Here is a 19,233-nt window from a genome sequence, read left to right on the forward strand (position 1 = left end):
ACACAGGTGCCCCCTGAACGCTTCCATGTTGTATTTTTTCTCCCCTAACAAAGTTTTGTCACATCCCATATTATGTTTCGAATAAGGACATTTGATGCTAAAACTAATGGAAGCCATTTTCATTTTCTTTTTTTTTTCCTCTTTACTTTGTGCTTTTATGCAATTTCATCCACTGCACGATAGTCAAATTAATCTAAACTAACAATGAGAATAGCTTAAAACCACAAAGATTATGTGAAGTGGCTTGAATTTATTCTTTTGCTAATTCATAGAAATATCCTGTTATAACTTTTGTGAAGCAAAAAGAGAAAAAGAGAAATCGCTAAAACTTCATGAAATCATTGATGATATGTTGTTAATAGGATTTTGATATCATTTAATGTGTTGCACATTTCCAATTTACATTTTCCACTTTCTATGTGTTTAATGCTTGCTCATCCTTCCATCTTCTTTTTCTTTCCTTTTAAATTATTCATGACATTAGTTTTGATATGTTGTTGGATTTTAAATTATAAGAACTTCTCAAAACCCAAATTATAGAATACGGAGCTTAAACAAATTGATTTCAATGGAAGATTGATGGTTTTGTATTGTCTTCATTATTTTTGTTTCAAAAGAAGTAAATTGGATAAGCTATTCCTCACAAACTCTGTCATTTTTTAAGCTATATTCATGGTTAATTTGAGTTTTATGAAGTGCACACAAGTGCAAAAAACTAGGTAGGAAAAAAAAAGTCCAAAAGGAATGAAGAAAGATAACCAAAATGACTGTCTTTTGTTTAAATCAAGGACACTGGCAGGAATCCTCACTTGTAAAGTTACTAATGGTTTGGGTGGTGGGATATTAAGAAACTTAAGCTTTTTTGGGACAAAACGTAATACAAGGAGAACTTCAAGAGGCAGTAGGGTAATATACCCAAAAACTAGGATCCCTTGATCCGATGCCCTATGCATGAATGAACGGAGCAAGAAAAGTTTACAAATGTTTGCCCCAGCAGCTAGCATATCCGTCCACTTAAAAGGGTGTTGCAATTTCACTAACTTTGGCATTTAGAGCCTACAAAATTACAAGTTTAAACAAATAGGAAAATCTTTAAGCCAATAGTACAAGTACAAACTCCGTTTGTGAATACACGGAATATACCAAAATCAAATGAAGCTAATACTCGGTCAACGTAGTTGTATGAACGGTGATCAACTTATTTTAGGAAGACCAGTTAGCTCCACCCAGACCATGCACAACTCGTGAACTAGCAATCCTCCTGGCTACGAGATCTTTAAGCTCAATTTCCCCAGGGAACCTGCTCTCCTTTAGTTTAGAGAATACCTGGATTATACAAAACGTAAGTCAATAAACCAAAAAAAACTAGATCATGCACTCCCTTCCAATTCAAATTAGACAATAGTCAAATCCTAAATGAGATGCAATTGCAGGGAACAATTAAGATGCGAACAATTTGAACTCAAAAAAGATCATCACAAGTGCATTTATCTGATTAAACTAGACACACACAAAGCAAAAAACCATTCTTTTAAGAGTAAATCTTATATATATTGACAATGTATATACTATCATCGTTAGATCCATAATACATGTAAAAGTTAGATTTCAAATTCAAATTTTGCATAATTGTCATTTATCCAACCTGACAGTGCATACGTTATCAGTATATAAAAGATTAATTTTTCTTTTTAAAGATCTTTATGCTATTCCTTTATTTAGTTAAAGGGAAATCGAATCATTGAAGCCAATTTGAGGGGAAGGATGTTTTTTCACAATCACCTCCTCTAGGGTTACAGAGGCAAGTAGGGCTAGACATCCCCTGCATTTTTCATTTTTCAGCCTCAAACCCTAGCTGTACAGTGAGTTTGCTCTTTTTTATCTCTTTTCCTAGCCTAAAATTTATATCAACCGCACACAAAGGATGCATCAAACAAGCAAATAATCGGTTAGATAGGTTCAAGTGACAGGACAATAGAAGGCAACCCCACTTAGTGTCAATGACACACAATTTCCTCACTCTAATGCCTAGCTATCTGCCAAGTTGATACACAGTATCCACGTTATGAGGTGCTTCATGGACATTTAATATGCTTAGCATGGTTAAACTATGCATGTCAGCAATCTCAGACGCATCAGCAATAAAAGACAGGGTTTATGTCCTTGCTAAACAATCTTCATCTGGTAAAATTTGCTTTGCCTTAGCTCCAATTTACATAAATCATGAGCCTCCTCTCTGAAAGTTCTCCAATAACATAAACTTTGGAGTTATTTGCAAATATATACTGCATACTTAAAAAAGCATATTCATAAAAGAAACCCCAATATGACAGAGACAAAGTTTAGCTGTTGATTCAAGAAAAAACGACATTACCATTTCTCCATTACAGTATACTTCAAAAGCACCAGAACTCTGCAAGAATGATTGCAGGAAATTTCCGAGGAGCCAAGTGCTTGAAATAGTTCCAAACCTATTTGCACGCAACGAATAGTACCACGGAGGTGGTACTGCATACCCCAAACGTGGGAAAATATGTTCACCAGCCAATACAATAGACATTACACCAATCTGAACAACAGGAACCAGTTTGCTCAAAACACGCTTTGGAAGCGGAGGAGGATAATTAGCAAGAACAACATTGATCCCAGGGAATTGAGTTTCTAACATGTTCTTCATTGTCACTGCAGTTCCTCTGCCAAGTTCATTCAAAACTATGTAATTGACTCGGGAGCAGCAAGTAAAAAAATTTGATGTGTGACAAGTGCAATAAAATGCAGAAACAAAGCATTACATTAATGTAGACTGTAACCATATGAAAGAAAAGGAGATGTAGATAACATGTAAGAGTCAACCATTCAACGTTCTCCTGCTCTGCAGTGAGTTTAGGATAGAGCGAAATGAATCCTACAATATGCACATGTATACACCATTACCTCCCTAGACGCATTCTTGTTAAGGAAGACAAAGGAGAAGCCTCGAGTCACATAGACAGTGGTTAAGGTAATCAGGTATCTAAATTGTCAAAGAAGCTTACATAATAATCTTCATTTACTTTAATGCAATAAAAGAGGAGTCAGGCCAGCGCTATTTATCCTGTAACACTACATTAACTGTCAAGCCCTCAAGAAAGTCTGCCGTTCCTCGAGTACAGAATTTATACCCAATTTTCCAAGTGAACAGATAGTAACCCAAAAAAAACAGACAAAGAGCAGTAGTACTCTAAACATCCCCGCAGCAACGAAAACAACAAAGCAATCAGATAATGAACATAGATGTAGCATATATGTAGAAAAAGAACCTGTAAGAACAAGAGGCGCAGAAGTCAATATTAACGGTGTTACCAAATCCAATGGCTCCAGCTCCACTCGCTGCCTGCAAATTCGATTAAAAATTAAATCCAGAAAAAGAATAAAGTTTCCTTCTTCTTCTTCTTCAAGGATTTTTTTTTTGGGGGTTTTTTTTGTGTGGGGGGGGGGGAGAGAGAGAGAGAGAGGGGTTCTGATATCTTACATGGGTGGTGAAGTCCGGGGATGGTTGTTGGATCGTGGATTGGGTTTTGGATGGCTGGTAATTATGGTGGTGGTTGTGGTGGTGGTCGTGGTGGGCCGGCTTGGGAGGAGGTGGTGCGAAGAGATTGAAGAGGTCTGAGCAGAGGAGGAAGAGGGGCAGGCCCACCAGGAGAAGCTGAGTCCGGTCCATCATAGCCTATCTATATATCCTATGCTCGCCGGAGGAAGGGCGGGGAGGCCTTCTTCTTCTTATTCCCTACTCGCTGGCCTAAACCCCACGGGTCAGAGCGACGGTGTGGTCAGAAAATTCTGAATCGCTACTTTAGTTCAGTTGGCTGAGAGAGTCGGGGCGGGTGGGGAAATTTGTCTTTTCACTTTGTGGCTTGGTGCAATTGTGCAAAGAATCCGATCGTGTGAAAAAAGTGTCCTTGACTGTCACTGTAGCAGTACATGACACCACCCCCAACGCTGTCGTCTTGACAAGCGACAGCGTGTTTGGAAAGAAATCTGTTTCTTCCATTTTCCTCCCCTTTCAAAAAACCCAAAAATAAATTGAAACCTTTTTCTTTTGAAAAAGCTTTTGAAAACTTTTCTAGTTTAACTTCGAGTGCGTTTGAATAATAAATTATTTGAGATAATTTTGTATCACGTATCAGGCACAACACAATCGCTATTTCTTTATTTTTAAAAAATTATATCAGATTTCGCATGGATTAATCTCATACCTCTAAAATTTTGTATACTAGTTATTATGAGGATATTTGACTAAGTTCTTAACCCATTTGTATAAGAATTCTTTTACAATTATACGTGTTTACAAGTTTTTTTTTTTTTTTTGGTTAGTTTCATTAGTTTTGTGTCTGATATTTTAATTACTAGTAACTAACAATTTCAAATTAAAATAAATATAAAATTCTAGAAAAAAGGGATTGAAATTGTGGAGGCTTGTAATTAGAAACCCTCCGCCCTTCGATACATATGGATATAGATTTGGCGGAACGCACTCAAAAATGAAAATAGCCCTCGTACTTTTTCAAAAGACAGATTTAGTCGCCGTTCTCTAATTTGCACCCGTTTCATCAGTTTCTCCCACTAATCAAACACTCGCAGTTGAAGAATGCATGGTTTTAATTGACTAGAGGCCCACCCAAAGTAGTCCTCCACCAGATCTTGCTTCTGGGCCGCGTCATGAAAGGTGCACCATGCACCTGCAGCCTAGGGATGGAAACCACTCGCCAATGTTTGAGCATTCCCATCAGAAGACAGAGAATAACCGACTTTCCCTGTGTGAGCCCACCTCGTATCATTCAGCTGGCCCAATCAACAAAACCACTAGCTTCTTGTCGAGAGAAAAAGGAAAGAAGAAACGATGAGAAGCGAATGAAATAATTCCTAACCTGTCGTCAAAGCAAAAATTTCACCAAAACTTAGCCATTAATGTTGAATAATGACAAACAAAAAAAAGAGCAAATTTGAAGGTCATCCCGGACGTCACCACCGTTGACCGTAGCTTTCGGTAAAATCTCAAGGAGAAGAATTTCCAGGTGCTACTTGCACGAAAACCACACCTCGACTCCCTCTCCCTGGCTACGTCGGGAAATCATCAACGCATAATTTTGACTTTTGCCGTCAAACATTATGCTCAATCAGTTCGAAAAAGGTACAAACGTCAAAAGAAAAAAAAAACACTTTGAATCCGAAGATTCATAAAATTAATTTTGAATTCTTGAATTAAACTAGAAGATACTACACGTATTGCCGATTAAAAGAAGGAAAGGAGGGGGAGTTCTCAACCAGAGACGCTTGGCTGCTCACACGAATCGATTGAACCCGTACTAAGTAGAGTGAGAATGGGGAACTCCACTCAAGAACAATTGGAGCATTAAACCTTTATGCACGGTGCGGATGTCCAATCCCAATCATTAGAAAACCAATTAGAAGGAAAATTTTAAGTGGGTCTGAAGCAATTACTAGACATATTTAGCGGTTGTTCTCGAACTAATTAACGAGTTTCATGTGAACATATAAGCGTTACACTTGGTTTAATTTAACATGTCAAGTGGCCTCACTTCGCTTACCAGCTTAATTAGCAAGACGTGGAGCGTTATATATAGTTTAATTTAACATGTCAAGTGATCTCACTTCACTTAGCATGCGAATTAGCAAGACGTGGAGCTTTTCCTATTAATCTTGGACGAGCTACTATAGTATTATCAGGTATGTTTAGTAGTTGTTCTAAACGCACATAAAATCCGATTTAAATCCATATGTAGCGTTTATTTCAGGTATATGCCACCAAGGTTGGAGCATCATCTCCTAAACATAAATTATGAGCCTTTTTATTAAGACATAGCACTACTATACTTCTCTACCCTAATACGAGATATCATCACAAATCTTCCTCATCGTCTACTAATTCTTCCGGGGAAACCGTCATATAATTTTATCAAAGTACTACTCAGACATGTTAACAAATTCTTTGGTATATACATGGATATTGGATCTAAATTGAAGTCTAAATGTATGAAATATCCCCAACCTGCAGCCTCCTAATGAAATTTAAAGCAAACACAAGACTACCGTGTAGCTAGGCTGATATCTTCATGATCTGTATTACTGCATACTCGCAAAAGTTAAAAAAAAAAAAAAAAAACACTTCTCTCCAAGAACCATATATTGCGGATTAGCACAAGCACCAAATGTGAGTTCCACATCTCTTGAGACAGAAATATTGGCACCTGATACTGATAGCTATATGTACCAGGCCATGCCCTTCCAAGGGACCTACAACTTAGATCAGGTAACCAAACTATACATGAAAATTGAACAACATTATAATTGCCTATGCATTGCTCATCAAAAGTATATACCATTAACTTCATACTACTACCAATAATGAAATCTCATGCTACAGAACATTCGAAACAAGTTAAAACCATGAAGATGAAATGCCCGAATTTCTCTCATGACCTGGATCATACTAGTGTGTACGTTGGTCGCACGTTATCTTAATGCACAAAAGGTTGATTTGAGCTTATAATCAGGGAACATACATCATTTTTATTTGTGTTGTGTTTTTTTACTATCACAAATATTAGGAAGAGCTGCACACCTTTGTTTTCTTTTTCTTTTTCTGTCAAATATTCCAGTTAATCAAACCCTCAAGCATGCATGCATGCGATCTTTTTACGATACATGCATGCACAAATTCTGCGGTAATTTAAGAATTCTCGAATTTTGCGTTAGCTTAGATATTCACTATTTTGTTGTAGAGATGAAATACCCCACGCTCCACACAACCAACACCCCCCCCCCCCCCCGCGGGGGGCAACAAAACAAAACGCACGCAAACACAAAAAGGACGTCCTAAGAAAAAAACGAAAGTATGTAGAGATGAATAAACGGCAAATTTGCTAGACTCTTGTAGTTTTGTCGAAGAAGAATTAGACTATAATCTGCCATCTTTTGTATATATTCTTCTGGAGTAAACCGAAGCAATGCCAAATATGTCCAAGATGCATGGGAAGACGAGGCATCACAGTGGTAGGCATTCTTATGGGTGGTGCCAATCAGTTTGGATTCTATTTGTACGGCCGCATATATAATAGTTTTAATCACATTAAGTTGTGGCCATTGATCTAATGGGTGTCAAGAAGACTAGAACTTGATATAAGTAAGGACTCACCAGTGTAAAACTTGGAGCAGTGGGGACAGGGACATGCATGCGTCGGCCTTAATGTTCTAACCTCTAACTGCAACACGCACAGATTTGAAAACTTTTAATGGAAAATTAAAGGAGCAGGAGCAACATCGAGCAGATCTCTTTGACACGCCCCCGGACTGCCTCAATCGTCAAACTTCAACAACATTCATTGACCTTAATAGAATCTTAAGCATCAATGTTGACTCCTTTTGATCGGTTAATTTCAAGGGATAACATAAGGAGCCTAATTGTATTTTGACAGATAGTTGCAAGTGCTCGGGACGGGTATGGATATCACCATATTTTTCTGCTTTTAAACTACTGATTCATGTTAGAAAGGGAAAAGACTGATTGTCAGTAGTATATCTTGGATGCAGAAAAACATAAGCACCAGTAATAGATGGAAATGGAAAAGATTTCAGTCCAAGGAAATTAAGGGAAACATTTTATGGAGGTGAGGAAAGCAGGTCTGAATTTTTGTCCTAGTAATAAACGATGTCTAATAAGCATAATGTTTCATTTCTAAAGATGAGAGTTTTTTAGATGGAGCAGTACAAACCTCTCAAGGGTGCTCTTCATCTTTCGAGAACAACAAAAGATCAAAGAATGAGAAAAGACTAGAGCAGGTGACTCTTCACCTGTCTTCCCTTTGAAGCTTGTTCAAAAGAGCTGTGATGAGGGCATCCCTATTCTCGGCCCTGGCTTCTTCCCTAATCCTTCTTTGCTCTTCCCGCTCTCTCCACCTCTTGTCCATCATCAACCTTTCGTTTTCCAAGGCCTCCATCGTCTGTCTCCACTCCGTCTCCCTTTTCCTTCTCTCCTCTTCTCTTGCCTCGTACGCTTTCATCCATTGCATTTCTATTTGCATCTGTTGCTTCATGAATTCATCCAGTATTTCCTTCAAACTATTCACAACATTTCCTCCAGCTGCGGCGGATGCAGAAGCACTACTCGCCCCTCCACCTCCGCCACCGCCACCCGCTTTAAGCTTCCGTTTCTTTTTATGTGCTCTCTCAACCTCGCTGTCGTCGTTATCATCCTCGTCGTCCGAGGAAAGCTGTGCCGCTTTCTTCTTCGAACTGCCAGCTCCGCCCTCGGCCTCCATCCATAGCATTCTTTGCATCCTAGCAGCGAAAATTGTTTGCAAATCATTATAAAATGGAAACTGCTGTCGTACGCCTTCCGGTTCCATGGTTTCACATCCCTAAATATATATTTTTTTGTAAGGAAAAAAAAAAGAAAAAGAAATCAGCACACGGTTATAGTTTTGAATCCTGATACCCGTCAACCGCGAAAGTCAGAATAATGGTAAAAAAGCACATAAGTCATAACTCAAAAGCAAAACTTGTTGAAGAACGAAAACAAAAAATGAGAAAGAAAAAAAAAGAGGAAGGAGGCATATGTGTGCTTATTCGGACATAAAAAGTTTAATCTGCAGGCGAAGTAAGTCCGTCATGAGTGAGGACCTTGATCAAGAATACTCGAATTTATTTTTTTTTTTAATTTTGTGAAGCTGGAATGTAGTGATAAATAAATATATACTAGTAGTGAACATTATGGGGGGACGAACTTTGTATCGGGTAACGAGGTTTTTCCACTTGCATTTGCACTGCTCAGCGCTGCGATTGTAACCCTTTTCCCTCATTTTGGTGGCGATGACTTCCCAGAGAAGCTTGTTCCGCTTGGTTTCCATGAAGGTAGGATCCAGCTCTGCCCGAATCATCAAGAAATCCCTGGTTTCTTGAATACTCCATTGAGGGAACCTATCGCCACCACCGCCACCACCCGTGTCAATATGAACGCTGCTGCTGCTGCCATACTGATGATGATGATGATGCTGATGACTTTCCATAGTAGGTCAAGATCGAAAGCAACTGCTACTAAAATATATGAGTAGAAGGTGATGGGTGATGACGGATCGATCACTTTTGCCGCGGAAAGAACGCAGTCATGATTCTTGAGTCATAAAAGAGAAGATCAAAAAATAATTGTGTTATTTAGGAGGAGAATAGGAGAGGGAGGATTTTAGTGGTAGACGGAAACGAGGAAGAGGATGGTGAGGGGGTGTGAATACGAGGTGTGAATCGTTAAAAGAAAAAGAGTTAGTATCATGATTTGAAAGAAGCTTAGGTGTCAGAAGGGGGGAGGGGGAGCGTTGTGATGCTGTGGAGCTGCTGCTGCTGCTGCTGCTTCTGCTGATGCTTTTGTCTCGAAAGAATTCGCACAGAGATATCAGAGAAAATGAAAGAAAACCAAAGGCAAAAAGGTTATAATTTTAGGGGAGAAGCGGCTTTTTCTTTCCCTTCCCCCTGGTTTTCTTCTTTTCGTCCCTTACACAGTAGTATCCTTCCCCCCCGGGACTCTCCAGTCTCATCTCTCTACGCGGAAACTCTTTCTACTCTGTCTCTCTATTTATATATTTCTAAAATAAATTATTTTTAGGACATCCACATTTGTTCATATTGCGCTTTGCTGTCGTCACGCTTACGCCGAGTGAACGGATCCGGGGATGGGCTGCCTTGGCCCTCGGGTGGTCTATACTATCCCGTCTCTGTGTGTCCAGTGCTAATCCTTCTTGTTCTCTAAGCTTCCCTTCCCATTTGCCCATCCTAAACTACCATCCATCAATTTATCCTATCCTAATTGTTGTGACTTGTGCCACCCAAAAACACAAAACATCCAACATAAAACATATCCTCCTCCTTCCTACTTTGTCTATGGATCAAAATTTATATCTCATTTGCCAAATTTTCTTTAATTAGCTGTTAGCGAAGTACTAGTTAGTATGCTTTGTATACACATTAATTATTTACATCTTATTTACACACACTGACTTGCTTGCATTATCGACACATTTTTCAATCGCCTTTGTAACTCACACACATCACATCAAAAAAGTGCTACAGTAGTATTTCAATCATAAGCACTTGTTTTATTTATATTTTTTTTATTTTTCGAATCATCTTTTAATCTCACGTACATTACATCACAAACAGAGAGTTTTATAACTTGTGTGTTGTATGTATCCAATCTCCCTTGAGCACCTATTTTTGAAATTATGCTCATAATGTCTATTCTCATAACTATGGTACTAGGCCTAAAAAAATAAATAAATAAAAGGGATGGGCATTATAAAGAGTTTTATAAACGGGTATTCGATATCAACGGATTTGAAACTTAAGATGGACTCTTTATACATGAGCATGCCAGCAGTTTATAACCCGTGGGTTTTTTTTTTAAAAAAAAAAAAAAAAAAAAAAAGCGAGTTTCTTCTTTCTGTCCAGTGTCCACCCTCTCTCTCATTTTTTCCCTTTAAAAAAATCTTTTCATTTTCTGTTCTTTGGTCAAACTCGTTACGTTTATTTGATCGGTAACGTGAGCGTTGATATTCCATTTCAGCATATTTAATTTCAAGATCTTCCGATCAATGCCATTCATTCTTTTAGGCAAGTGTATCTCTTTCCATACATTAAACTAGATAGTATAGTAGATACAGATTTTATTTTATTTGTTTTTCCCTGTCATGGCGTGCATAAAAATGAATCGGATGCAATTCCAACTCAACTGTCCCCGGTACGGCTGTATGCGTGCCACTTAGGAACCTCAATCTGGTTTTCTTTCATGTAGTGGATCCAACAAAATTTTTAAAAAAAAAAACCATTTGGGAGTATATATACTTATCCAAGAATTTTTATTTTTTTTTTACACAACAAAGAATAAAGTGGTATAAGCTGCATACAATAAACCAAAATTAGATTGCGAATCCAGGCTGTTATAAAGTCATGATCGGAGTAATTACTTGAAAATTACATGTAAATATCGGAGGGATAGATTTAGACATTTATGTTTTACTTTTCAACGACGGAGGCCAAATTAGCTCCCGTAATAATTCCACAATCTTGAAAGTCGTAGCATTTGTTAATCGATCTAAGAAAAGAAAAGCAAGAACGTTAAAGTTTGAAATTGCTGTTCGTTGATGGTGCTGCAATACAACGGTAATTGTATGGATCTTTTTTTTCCAAGCAATAAATATATACATAACTCTTTGAACTTATATAGAATCGAAAGGATTGTCTTAATAAGCAAGATTCAAAGAATCTTGTCTGCGAATAATTGGAATAACCAACCAAAATTGTATAATAATTGTCAAAAGATGTATTACAACTAGGCCTATGTATAGGTACAAAACTAGTAGTAAGAGATAAATTACGGATATTACTAGCAACAAAAAAAAAAAACAGATGCTTGCATCATCAATACATTTTTCAATCATCTTTTTATCTCACGTACATCATATCAAAAAAGTGCTACAGTATTTTATTCACAAAATTATCTCAAATAATTTACTACCCAAACACACTATGAACTGGGAAAGTAACAAAAAGAAATAAAATACTGAAAAAAAAAACTATAACGACAACCATAATTAATAACCATAAAATATTTCTCGAGTAGTCTTTTTTCGCCCTTAAAATGTAAGTGAGAATCATCTAATCCGTTCCCGTTCCCATTTAGCTTTATGATGCGTGACGTTGCACGCAAAAAATCAAGAAGTGCCGATGTTAAATGCATGTACATGGAACACACAATGTGAATATATATTTTGTATGTGTACATGACCTTTCCAAATAAACCGCGTATTGGGATGCAAAAAGGAAGGCCTTCTTGGAGCTTGTAACAGGACTTATTTGTATCCTGTAACACGATTATTTCTCGATGCGCTGTGAGAATTTTTCCAAATCTAGAGATGGCAGCGGCAGGAATGGGATGCCATCTTTTTACTGTACTAATAATAATAATCGTGGATCTGGATATGTTGTGGGCTGCTGTTCGTAATCAAAGTACTACTACTCCTTGCTTGCTTGGAATGCTATAAAATCTACGCGTTATTCTGTTGCTTTGGCCCACTATCCACGTGTGGACGGCCAACTCGGCCCCATCCAGGTGGCGATCATGCAGCGAGTTGAACTTGTCGGACCCACCTTCCCCAAGTTCACACTTAACGACTTTGATTTTTGGCCCGTCCTCATGGTACAGAACAGTAGGGTTGACATGTTATTCCACAATTAACAAACCATTTTGTGTTTGTATTCCCGCATAATGTATGTCGTTGCGTGCCATGAGTAACACAGGCCGCGGTACCCTTTTCTTAACCTTTTAAAAATGGCATTTATTTTTTTTAATCTTTTTTATTTTTATCTTATTGTGTTTGTCATCCTTGGCTTTCATTAAACCGGAAAAGGCCCCTTAATAAGCATTTTACGAGTTCCTGATATTCTCTTTCTTTTAAAATTCCAACCACTTGGCATGCTTACAAAAATGTTTTCCAACATGATTGGATATTTGGATGTAATTTCAACAACTTAACATTCTAAGATATGCGTCAAGTTGACAAAAGTTTTAACTGATGAGTTATGCTGACGGACCCTATCATAAACGCTTCCGGTTTCTGGGTGAAATTAAGAAGATTTTGACAGGTAACATTTAAAATTTACAAGCTTTAATTACACGTTACTGCTCTTCTATTGACCTTGTATAGAGCAGGGGCGAAAACCACTTTTTTTGGTAAAAAAATAAAAAAATTCCTTGTGATAAATTTAATATATACTAAAACCCCTGTTATTTCAAAACGTACAAAATGATAACTCATGTTTTGAATTAAATTGTAAAAGTGACGGAATTCGTTAAAATTAATGAAAATGACTTATTGGAATTTAAAAATAAATTTTTTATACGTAATTTTCAACAAATATATATGTTCTACCCCTTAACTCCAAATTCTCTCTCTCTCTCTCTCTGGAGAATGAAACAAATGATTTTGTTGGACGGTCTTCTGTTTAGTTATATCAGGACATTTTTGTCATTTTATCCATCTTTGTTAATTCTAATGAATTATATCACTTTTACAATTTAGTTCAAAACATGAATTGTCGTGTTACATATTTTGAAACTACGGAGAATTTTTATGTATATTAAATTTACCACTGAAATTTTTTATATTTTACCCTTTTTTTTTTACCCCGCCGCTGCTTCCCGGGCTGTCCTTGGGGGGGGCGGGGGGGAAGACGAGGAGTGGCCCTTTTAAGTCCGGAGTCTTGAGACTGTTGACTCGCGACCGTTGACCACCAATCCCGCACCCCCCTTCCCGGGCCCATCTTCCTGTAACTTCATCGTTAAGTTTTGGAGCCAATATGGCTTCAATCATTCGAGCTGTGAAACCACTAAATGACTATGTCGAAAGGGAATATAACGGCTTACGTTATGGTTCTACATTTGTCCAATATCTAGACTGCAGCTTTAAAGATACGTACGGGAGAATGGGTTTTCTTGAATTATATGTCTGGCTATCAAAAATTCATGAATGAAATCATGGATTATTCCGGCGGCTGCAGCAGCTGCTGCTTATATTTCAGACTGGAGGAGGCGCCATGGCCGCAGACATGAATGGACTGTCTTGTAGAGGCCGTCAGCTAGCTTTCACACATTGACCTCGTCAGGACGGCAAAGCGCAATGGCTGTTTTTTTCCGTATATGTTATAAGTTACAGCTATGTCTGCACAGCAGATTTACAAAAGAGTGGCAACTGCCAGGAATGGCTGTTGTTGCATTCTATTCTATCAGGAGAATAACTGTATGGGCCTTCCAAATTAATTTGTTGTTTGTAGTAGTGTACCTTGTTTCAGTGTTTTGCTTTCTTGGGCTTAGTGTAACCTTGAGCACTTTTTAGTCCAACGATCAACGAGAGTTTCTTAAAACTTTCCATACATTAAGTCAGATGTTCAAACTTCCCTTAGTGTATTAAAGGCAAGCATAGTGCTTCCTTTTGTTAAAAAATCCAGAGAGTAAAGTAGTACATTTGTCTGATGACTCTGATCTGAAAGCTCACTTCCAACCCTATACAAATCTTTTTCCATAGCATAGGAGTAGAGTAGATTGCTGTTGTTAAATAAATAAATAAATAATAGAAGCTCAAGTTTCCTTTTTTTTTTTTTAACACCAAGTTCCATTGCTACATGGCATTTTTTTGGTCTAAACCAGGAGTTGAAAGTTAATTGTTGCTTCTTTTTTCCCTGTTTTTTTTTTTTTCCCCTGTGTCAGCCTTTTATAGCCAAACATTAATAATTGGGTTTGTTTGATAGTAAATCGTTTACCAAATTTCTGTTTGTTTGGATGGTAGGATTTTGATCCACGTTTGAGAGCCCAAGACAGTGGCGTTTTGTGGTCATGGACTCATGGGGTGCCCACTGGCCTTTGATTTGAGGGTGCCCGCTGGCCTGATTACCAACAAAAATGGTGACAGGGAAGTTGTCAGCGATGGGCATTATGCCAAAAAAAGAATAAGAAGTAAGGCAACGCACAGTAACCACTGGGCCAATGGCTCAGTGGCCAACCAGGGAGGGGTTTAAGTCCCTCCTTGGGCTGTAGTTGAGGGTTCAAACTTCACCTGCAGCGAAAAAAATTTAAAAATTGTGTCACAACACTCTCTTGATTAAGTTGGATCTGTATACCCACTAACCCCTACCATAGTCGGATTACCCTCCTCCTTATTTTCTGGCTACGGATTGAAGAATGGTGGCAATAATCACGAGTGATTTCTCTAGATTGTGGGTCCGATAATTAACATTTATTCTAGTTCTAACCCAAAAAAAAAAAGGGCAGCAAAGGCATCTTTTGTCCAACGCATGCTATGCCGCCTTCGCCTAAGAACAGCAGTGTTGTATCAATTTGTCAAAAATTTTCTGTCAAGTTTACCAATTGCCATCTTTCCTTTGTCTGGTTTTTTCAACGTACAACTCTCTCGTGTTTGTCTCATTCATTTATTTACTATTTTTTGGCCGTTGAATGTCGTTGATTTTCAAAGTTAACCTCCTTCAATATGCTCTCAAAAGTGGTAATTGACCTTTCAATAGTGGTAATTAGTCTTCGTCATGCATTTTTCTCTCCTCTTAGTCGTGCATTCTTTTTCTTATTTTCCAAAGGTTTTAAGTGCTGACTGTCCATTCACCAAGATTCTAGATATCCAACGAAGAGTTTGTACTTTTTATGGCAATTGATACAGAGCAAGGTATTGAATGAAACGTGGTTGAAAATTTTACAAAACTTAGACCATAGAGTGTGCTATCTACCTACCTCCCTTATTTGCTAGACCAACGATTAAACAACGAACTATTTTTCGGTTTAAACCGGACAAAAAACTAGATTGGATTACTGAGTTTTTCAAATACATATAAAATTTTTTAAAAAATGCTCTAAAATATACTCTAAAAAGTAGTCTAATTTTTTTTATGTTTAAAAAATATCTCAAAATATATTCTAAAAACTCTTTTGCTCTTAAATATTTCAAAATATTTTTTAAAAATATTTGAAATATATTATAAAAACTCTGCTACGTAAAATTTTTTAAAAACACCTCAAAAAATAACTAATTCAAACGGACTGTTTATGTGAAATTATAGCGTACATTGACCCTATACTTCATTCGCTTGCAATCAAGACAAATGGCAGTCATCTTTATGTATCGCAAATGTATGTAAAGACTTTTAGTTGCTGCGGGGATTTGTCGGCTGGTTCCCCAAGCTTTGCCAACACATAAATGTCGTCTGTCTGCCAAACATCGGTGGAGAATTTATGAGACTCGCGAATTCCATGCTTTAGTTCAGGTTCAAACTTCAAAGTACAGGAGCTAGTGCAATTAGCATTTAGCGGCAGTATTTAATAAATTGATGAATGCCCCTCGTATTTGGCTTCGGGATTTGTTGGGAGTTCATTCTAGCCTTAGTAGTACGTTAAATTTGAGGTGTTAAAAACACTAGTGAGGTTTGAGGAAAGGAAGGTTGCCAAAAAACAGAGAGAGAGAGAGGTAATACTAATCACAAATGCTAGTAAATCTTTCGTATGGTCAAGAAACTTATAGTCGGTGGTAAATATCTTCTACTTATGAATTATAACATTGTTTTCATGACTTTTCATTGAATTAGAGAAAAAAAAAAGACTAAGATCCTGTTTGATAACTCAGTTCAGCATTTAAAGTTAATGGATTCGTATTTTAATATATTTAGACAGTTAATATCCAAATATTGAACATCTGAATTCATTAAGTGGCACTGAATTTCTTAAACAAAACTTGCTCCTAAAATGAAGTGATAAACTATTCACTTATCATTGAATATGATATGCACTCAAATGTATTAGATTTAATACTTAATAATTTTAATGAATTTATATTTCAGATTTCAGATTTCAGTTTTATCAAACGCACGATAAATCTATTATCTACAGGCTTTCTATTCTTTAGTATGAAATATGAAAATAGTAGTATAGTAGAAATAGGGTAAAAAAAAAAAGTCTCTTGTGGTAAACCTAATTTATAGAAAAATCCCATGTGGTTTCAAAAAGTACAAAATGACATCTCATGTTTTGAACTAAATTGTAAAGATGATGGAATTCGTTAAAATTATCCCTTAACCACCAATTCTCTCTCTCCAAATAATAAAACAAATAATTTTGTTGAAGTGTTGAACTATCTTTTACTTAGTTATATCAAGGCATTTTTGTTATTTTGTCCGTCCTTATTAATTTTAACGGATTCCATCACCTTTACAATTTTGTTCGAAATATAAGGTGTTACGTTGTACATTTTAAAATCATAAGAGACTTTTCTATATATTAGATTTATCACATGAAATTTTTTTTTTTTTTTTACCCATAAAAATATGATACATTGCATGGCAAAATGATGAGCTGACTCGAATAGTCGAAGGTTCATTACTAAAAAATCTTCTACATCTGGCTTGGTGGTGAAGTCAAGAAGAAAAAGTCATCAATCTGGTCATATGTGTTGATTAAAAGACAAAATAATTCTTCAACCTCGTCATTGCTAACCGAGTGTGGCAGACTAACTCTTTTGCTGCACAGCATTAGTCATGTATTACTATCACCTTTCAAACCATTTTACAGTCAAAAAAACCATGGGGCCAAGCCCAAAAGAACCTCTGTTGCTTCAGGTCTGTCTTTTACATGGAACCCACAAAGCCATACAAAGCTCGCAAGCATGGGTTTGAAAAAAATGATTAGGATCTTCTTTCCTTCCTTTTTTTTTTCGGTAAGAAGAAAAAAGAATTAAGGGAGAGGTACAGAGATAAAGAAGAATTGTAAAGTAAAAAAACTACAAACCAAGAGAGAAGGAAAACAAAATCAAGGCGAGGTGTGTTGGTGTGTGGTGTGGGTTCTTCCTTAAGGCTCTAAGCCATCCCCGTCCCCTTTCCCTCCGTTGTTCTCCCTCCCACATCGATAGAGAGAGGTGTGTGTGTGTTGGATATAAGCTCCTCGGTTCAACCCATCAGTCAGCAATTGCCTTTTGGGTTGGGCCGTGGGTTTAGTTTATATCTGGTGTGTGTGTGTGTGTTTCTTAACTAAGGTATGAGAGAGAAGGAAAACATCATAAAGAGTGAGGGGTTTGAGTCATCAAACATAGGAATCAGTGCTGACCTTCCTTTTCTTACCCCTCTCTCTCTCTCTTTCTTCTTCTTTTTTTTTTCCATTTAAAAAATAAATTTCCTTTTTTAACTCTCGCAAATGGCATTTGCATCATCATTAATTTTGATCATGATCAAGTTTCATATTTTAATGACTAGCCCAGATCCTTGGACCACATGGTCCAATGGGCCTTGAAATGATGCTTTTGATTTTTACATTTTTTGTGTCCTTCCCTACTGAGTATCTTCACATGTAAAACATGGACGCGACGGCAAAACCAGATGATGCCCCTAAATTAAAGAGGATTCAAGTCTCAAATCTCATGGGGAAGACTAAATAATTCTTTTTATCCAAAAATGAAAAAAAAAATCTCAATGGAAGACATGATGGTTAATAAGTAGCTTGTAAATGAATATTCAGATTCGGAAAGGTGTAAGAAAAGAAGAAGCCCAGCGTTGCATCTGTATCCTTAAATTAGTCCTTCAAGTTCAAGGTAACTGCCTAAGGCCATGGTAGATTCATATATTAAAAAAAAATAAATTGTGTGTTTTCAAAAATGTCTGTTGAAGGCCCTTTGTTTAAGGGATTTCCTAATTATTTACTGGGATGGACTAGTCTTTGACTTCAATAAACTAAATTATCCACTTATCGAAGACCACCTGACGATATTATTTTCTTTATTTATTTATTTCATTTTTTTTGGGGGGTTCAGCGAAGTGAATTGGCTCGCGCTTCCTATGAGTAGCTAAATCCTTCAATAGTTTCCTTTTTACCACTGTACGAATTAGCTTGTCAAAAAAATCCTATACTTTGATAGCTTTTAACGTCATTATGTAAGATTTTTTTTTTCAGATACGACAACTATAGTATATCCTAATCTATTCTATATTAGGGGAGGGGGTGGACCTAATGAGGTCTAAGGGAAATTCGGAGGGGACTGAACCACCATCGGATCAAATAGTTTGCACTACTCACCCGCCTGAATTTTTTAAAGCAAATCCACATTATAATGTGACAATTGGTGGGAGGCAAGCCTTAAAAGCTTGATGGTGGCCACCAGTCCAAAGGCTGATGGTTCATCATGTAGGATACTAACAGTAGGAGTGGTATTTTAAAGAACAGAAGAAAATGTTATTGATCACTCTATTCCTTTTTTTTATTACACCTTATTGATCACTAAACTATTCAAAAATGTATACTTTTGATCTATTGATTAAAATTTATTTCAAACAGCCTACTAGACTAAAAAAAGTATATATATGTATATATATGAATGTATACAAGAAAAAGAGAGCCTTGTATTGTCGTTTGATCTGAATAAAATATTACTCAAGTAAAGCTATAAATAAATTGAATCGAATCAAATTTTCATTTAATCAAACCGAGTTTTAACTTAATTTTATCAAACTCAAATTCGAAGTATATTGAGAGCTCTTGACTGGAATTCGAACCCACTCGAGTTCAAAAAGTAAAAAAAAAAAAAAATTTACTTTGTAAAAAATAAATAAAATACTTATTTTTCTTAATCAATAATAAAAATATTA

General features: G+C 36.8%; 2 protein-coding genes across 2 annotated transcripts; both read right to left on the reverse strand.

The window, feature by feature from the left end:
* Positions 1-912: 912 nt before the first annotated feature.
* Positions 913-3,899, reverse strand: LOC113696143 (selT-like protein). The gene is made up of 4 exons (XM_027215510.2): positions 3,512-3,899; positions 3,300-3,373; positions 2,375-2,693; positions 913-1,326 (listed from the first exon to the last, which is right to left on the reverse strand). The coding sequence occupies exons 1-4, from the start codon at positions 3,701-3,703 to the stop codon at positions 1,204-1,206; spliced, it is 708 nt and encodes a 235-aa protein (XP_027071311.1). The 5' UTR covers positions 3,704-3,899; the 3' UTR covers positions 913-1,203.
* Positions 3,900-7,711: 3,812 nt separating this feature from the next.
* LOC113695345 (trihelix transcription factor GT-3b-like) lies at positions 7,712-9,594 on the reverse strand. The gene is made up of 2 exons (XM_027214401.2): positions 8,784-9,594; positions 7,712-8,417 (listed from the first exon to the last, which is right to left on the reverse strand). Exons 1-2 carry the CDS (start codon positions 9,063-9,065, stop codon positions 7,848-7,850), a joined length of 852 nt encoding a protein of 283 aa, XP_027070202.2. The 5' UTR covers positions 9,066-9,594; the 3' UTR covers positions 7,712-7,847.
* Positions 9,595-19,233: the final 9,639 nt, after the last annotated feature.

This window comes from Coffea arabica, chromosome 6e (genome assembly GCF_036785885.1).
Source record: "Coffea arabica cultivar ET-39 chromosome 6e, Coffea Arabica ET-39 HiFi, whole genome shotgun sequence".
Taxonomy (NCBI): Eukaryota; Viridiplantae; Streptophyta; class Magnoliopsida; order Gentianales; family Rubiaceae; genus Coffea; species Coffea arabica.

What these genes read in the sequence shown, in the direction of transcription:
- LOC113696143 (XM_027215510.2), bottom strand. Translation starts at nt 3,703, where the DNA reads ATGATGGACCGGACTCAGCTTCTCCTGGTGGGCCTGCCCCTCTTCCTC. An exon ending in CCCCGGACTTCACCACCCAT is followed by an intron (nt 3,374 to 3,511) that starts GTAAGATATCAG and finishes TCGAATTTGCAG; the next exon opens with GCAGCGAGTGGAGCTGGAGC. An exon ending in TGCGCCTCTTGTTCTTACAG is followed by an intron (nt 2,694 to 3,299) that starts GTTCTTTTTCTA and finishes TGAACTTGGCAG; the next exon opens with AGGAACTGCAGTGACAATGA.
- LOC113695345 (XM_027214401.2), bottom strand. Translation starts at nt 9,065, where the DNA reads ATGGAAAGTCATCAGCATCATCATCATCATCAGTATGGCAGCAGCAGC. An exon ending in ACCTCGTTACCCGATACAAA is followed by an intron (nt 8,418 to 8,783) that starts GTTCGTCCCCCC and finishes ATATATATTTAG; the next exon opens with GGATGTGAAACCATGGAACC.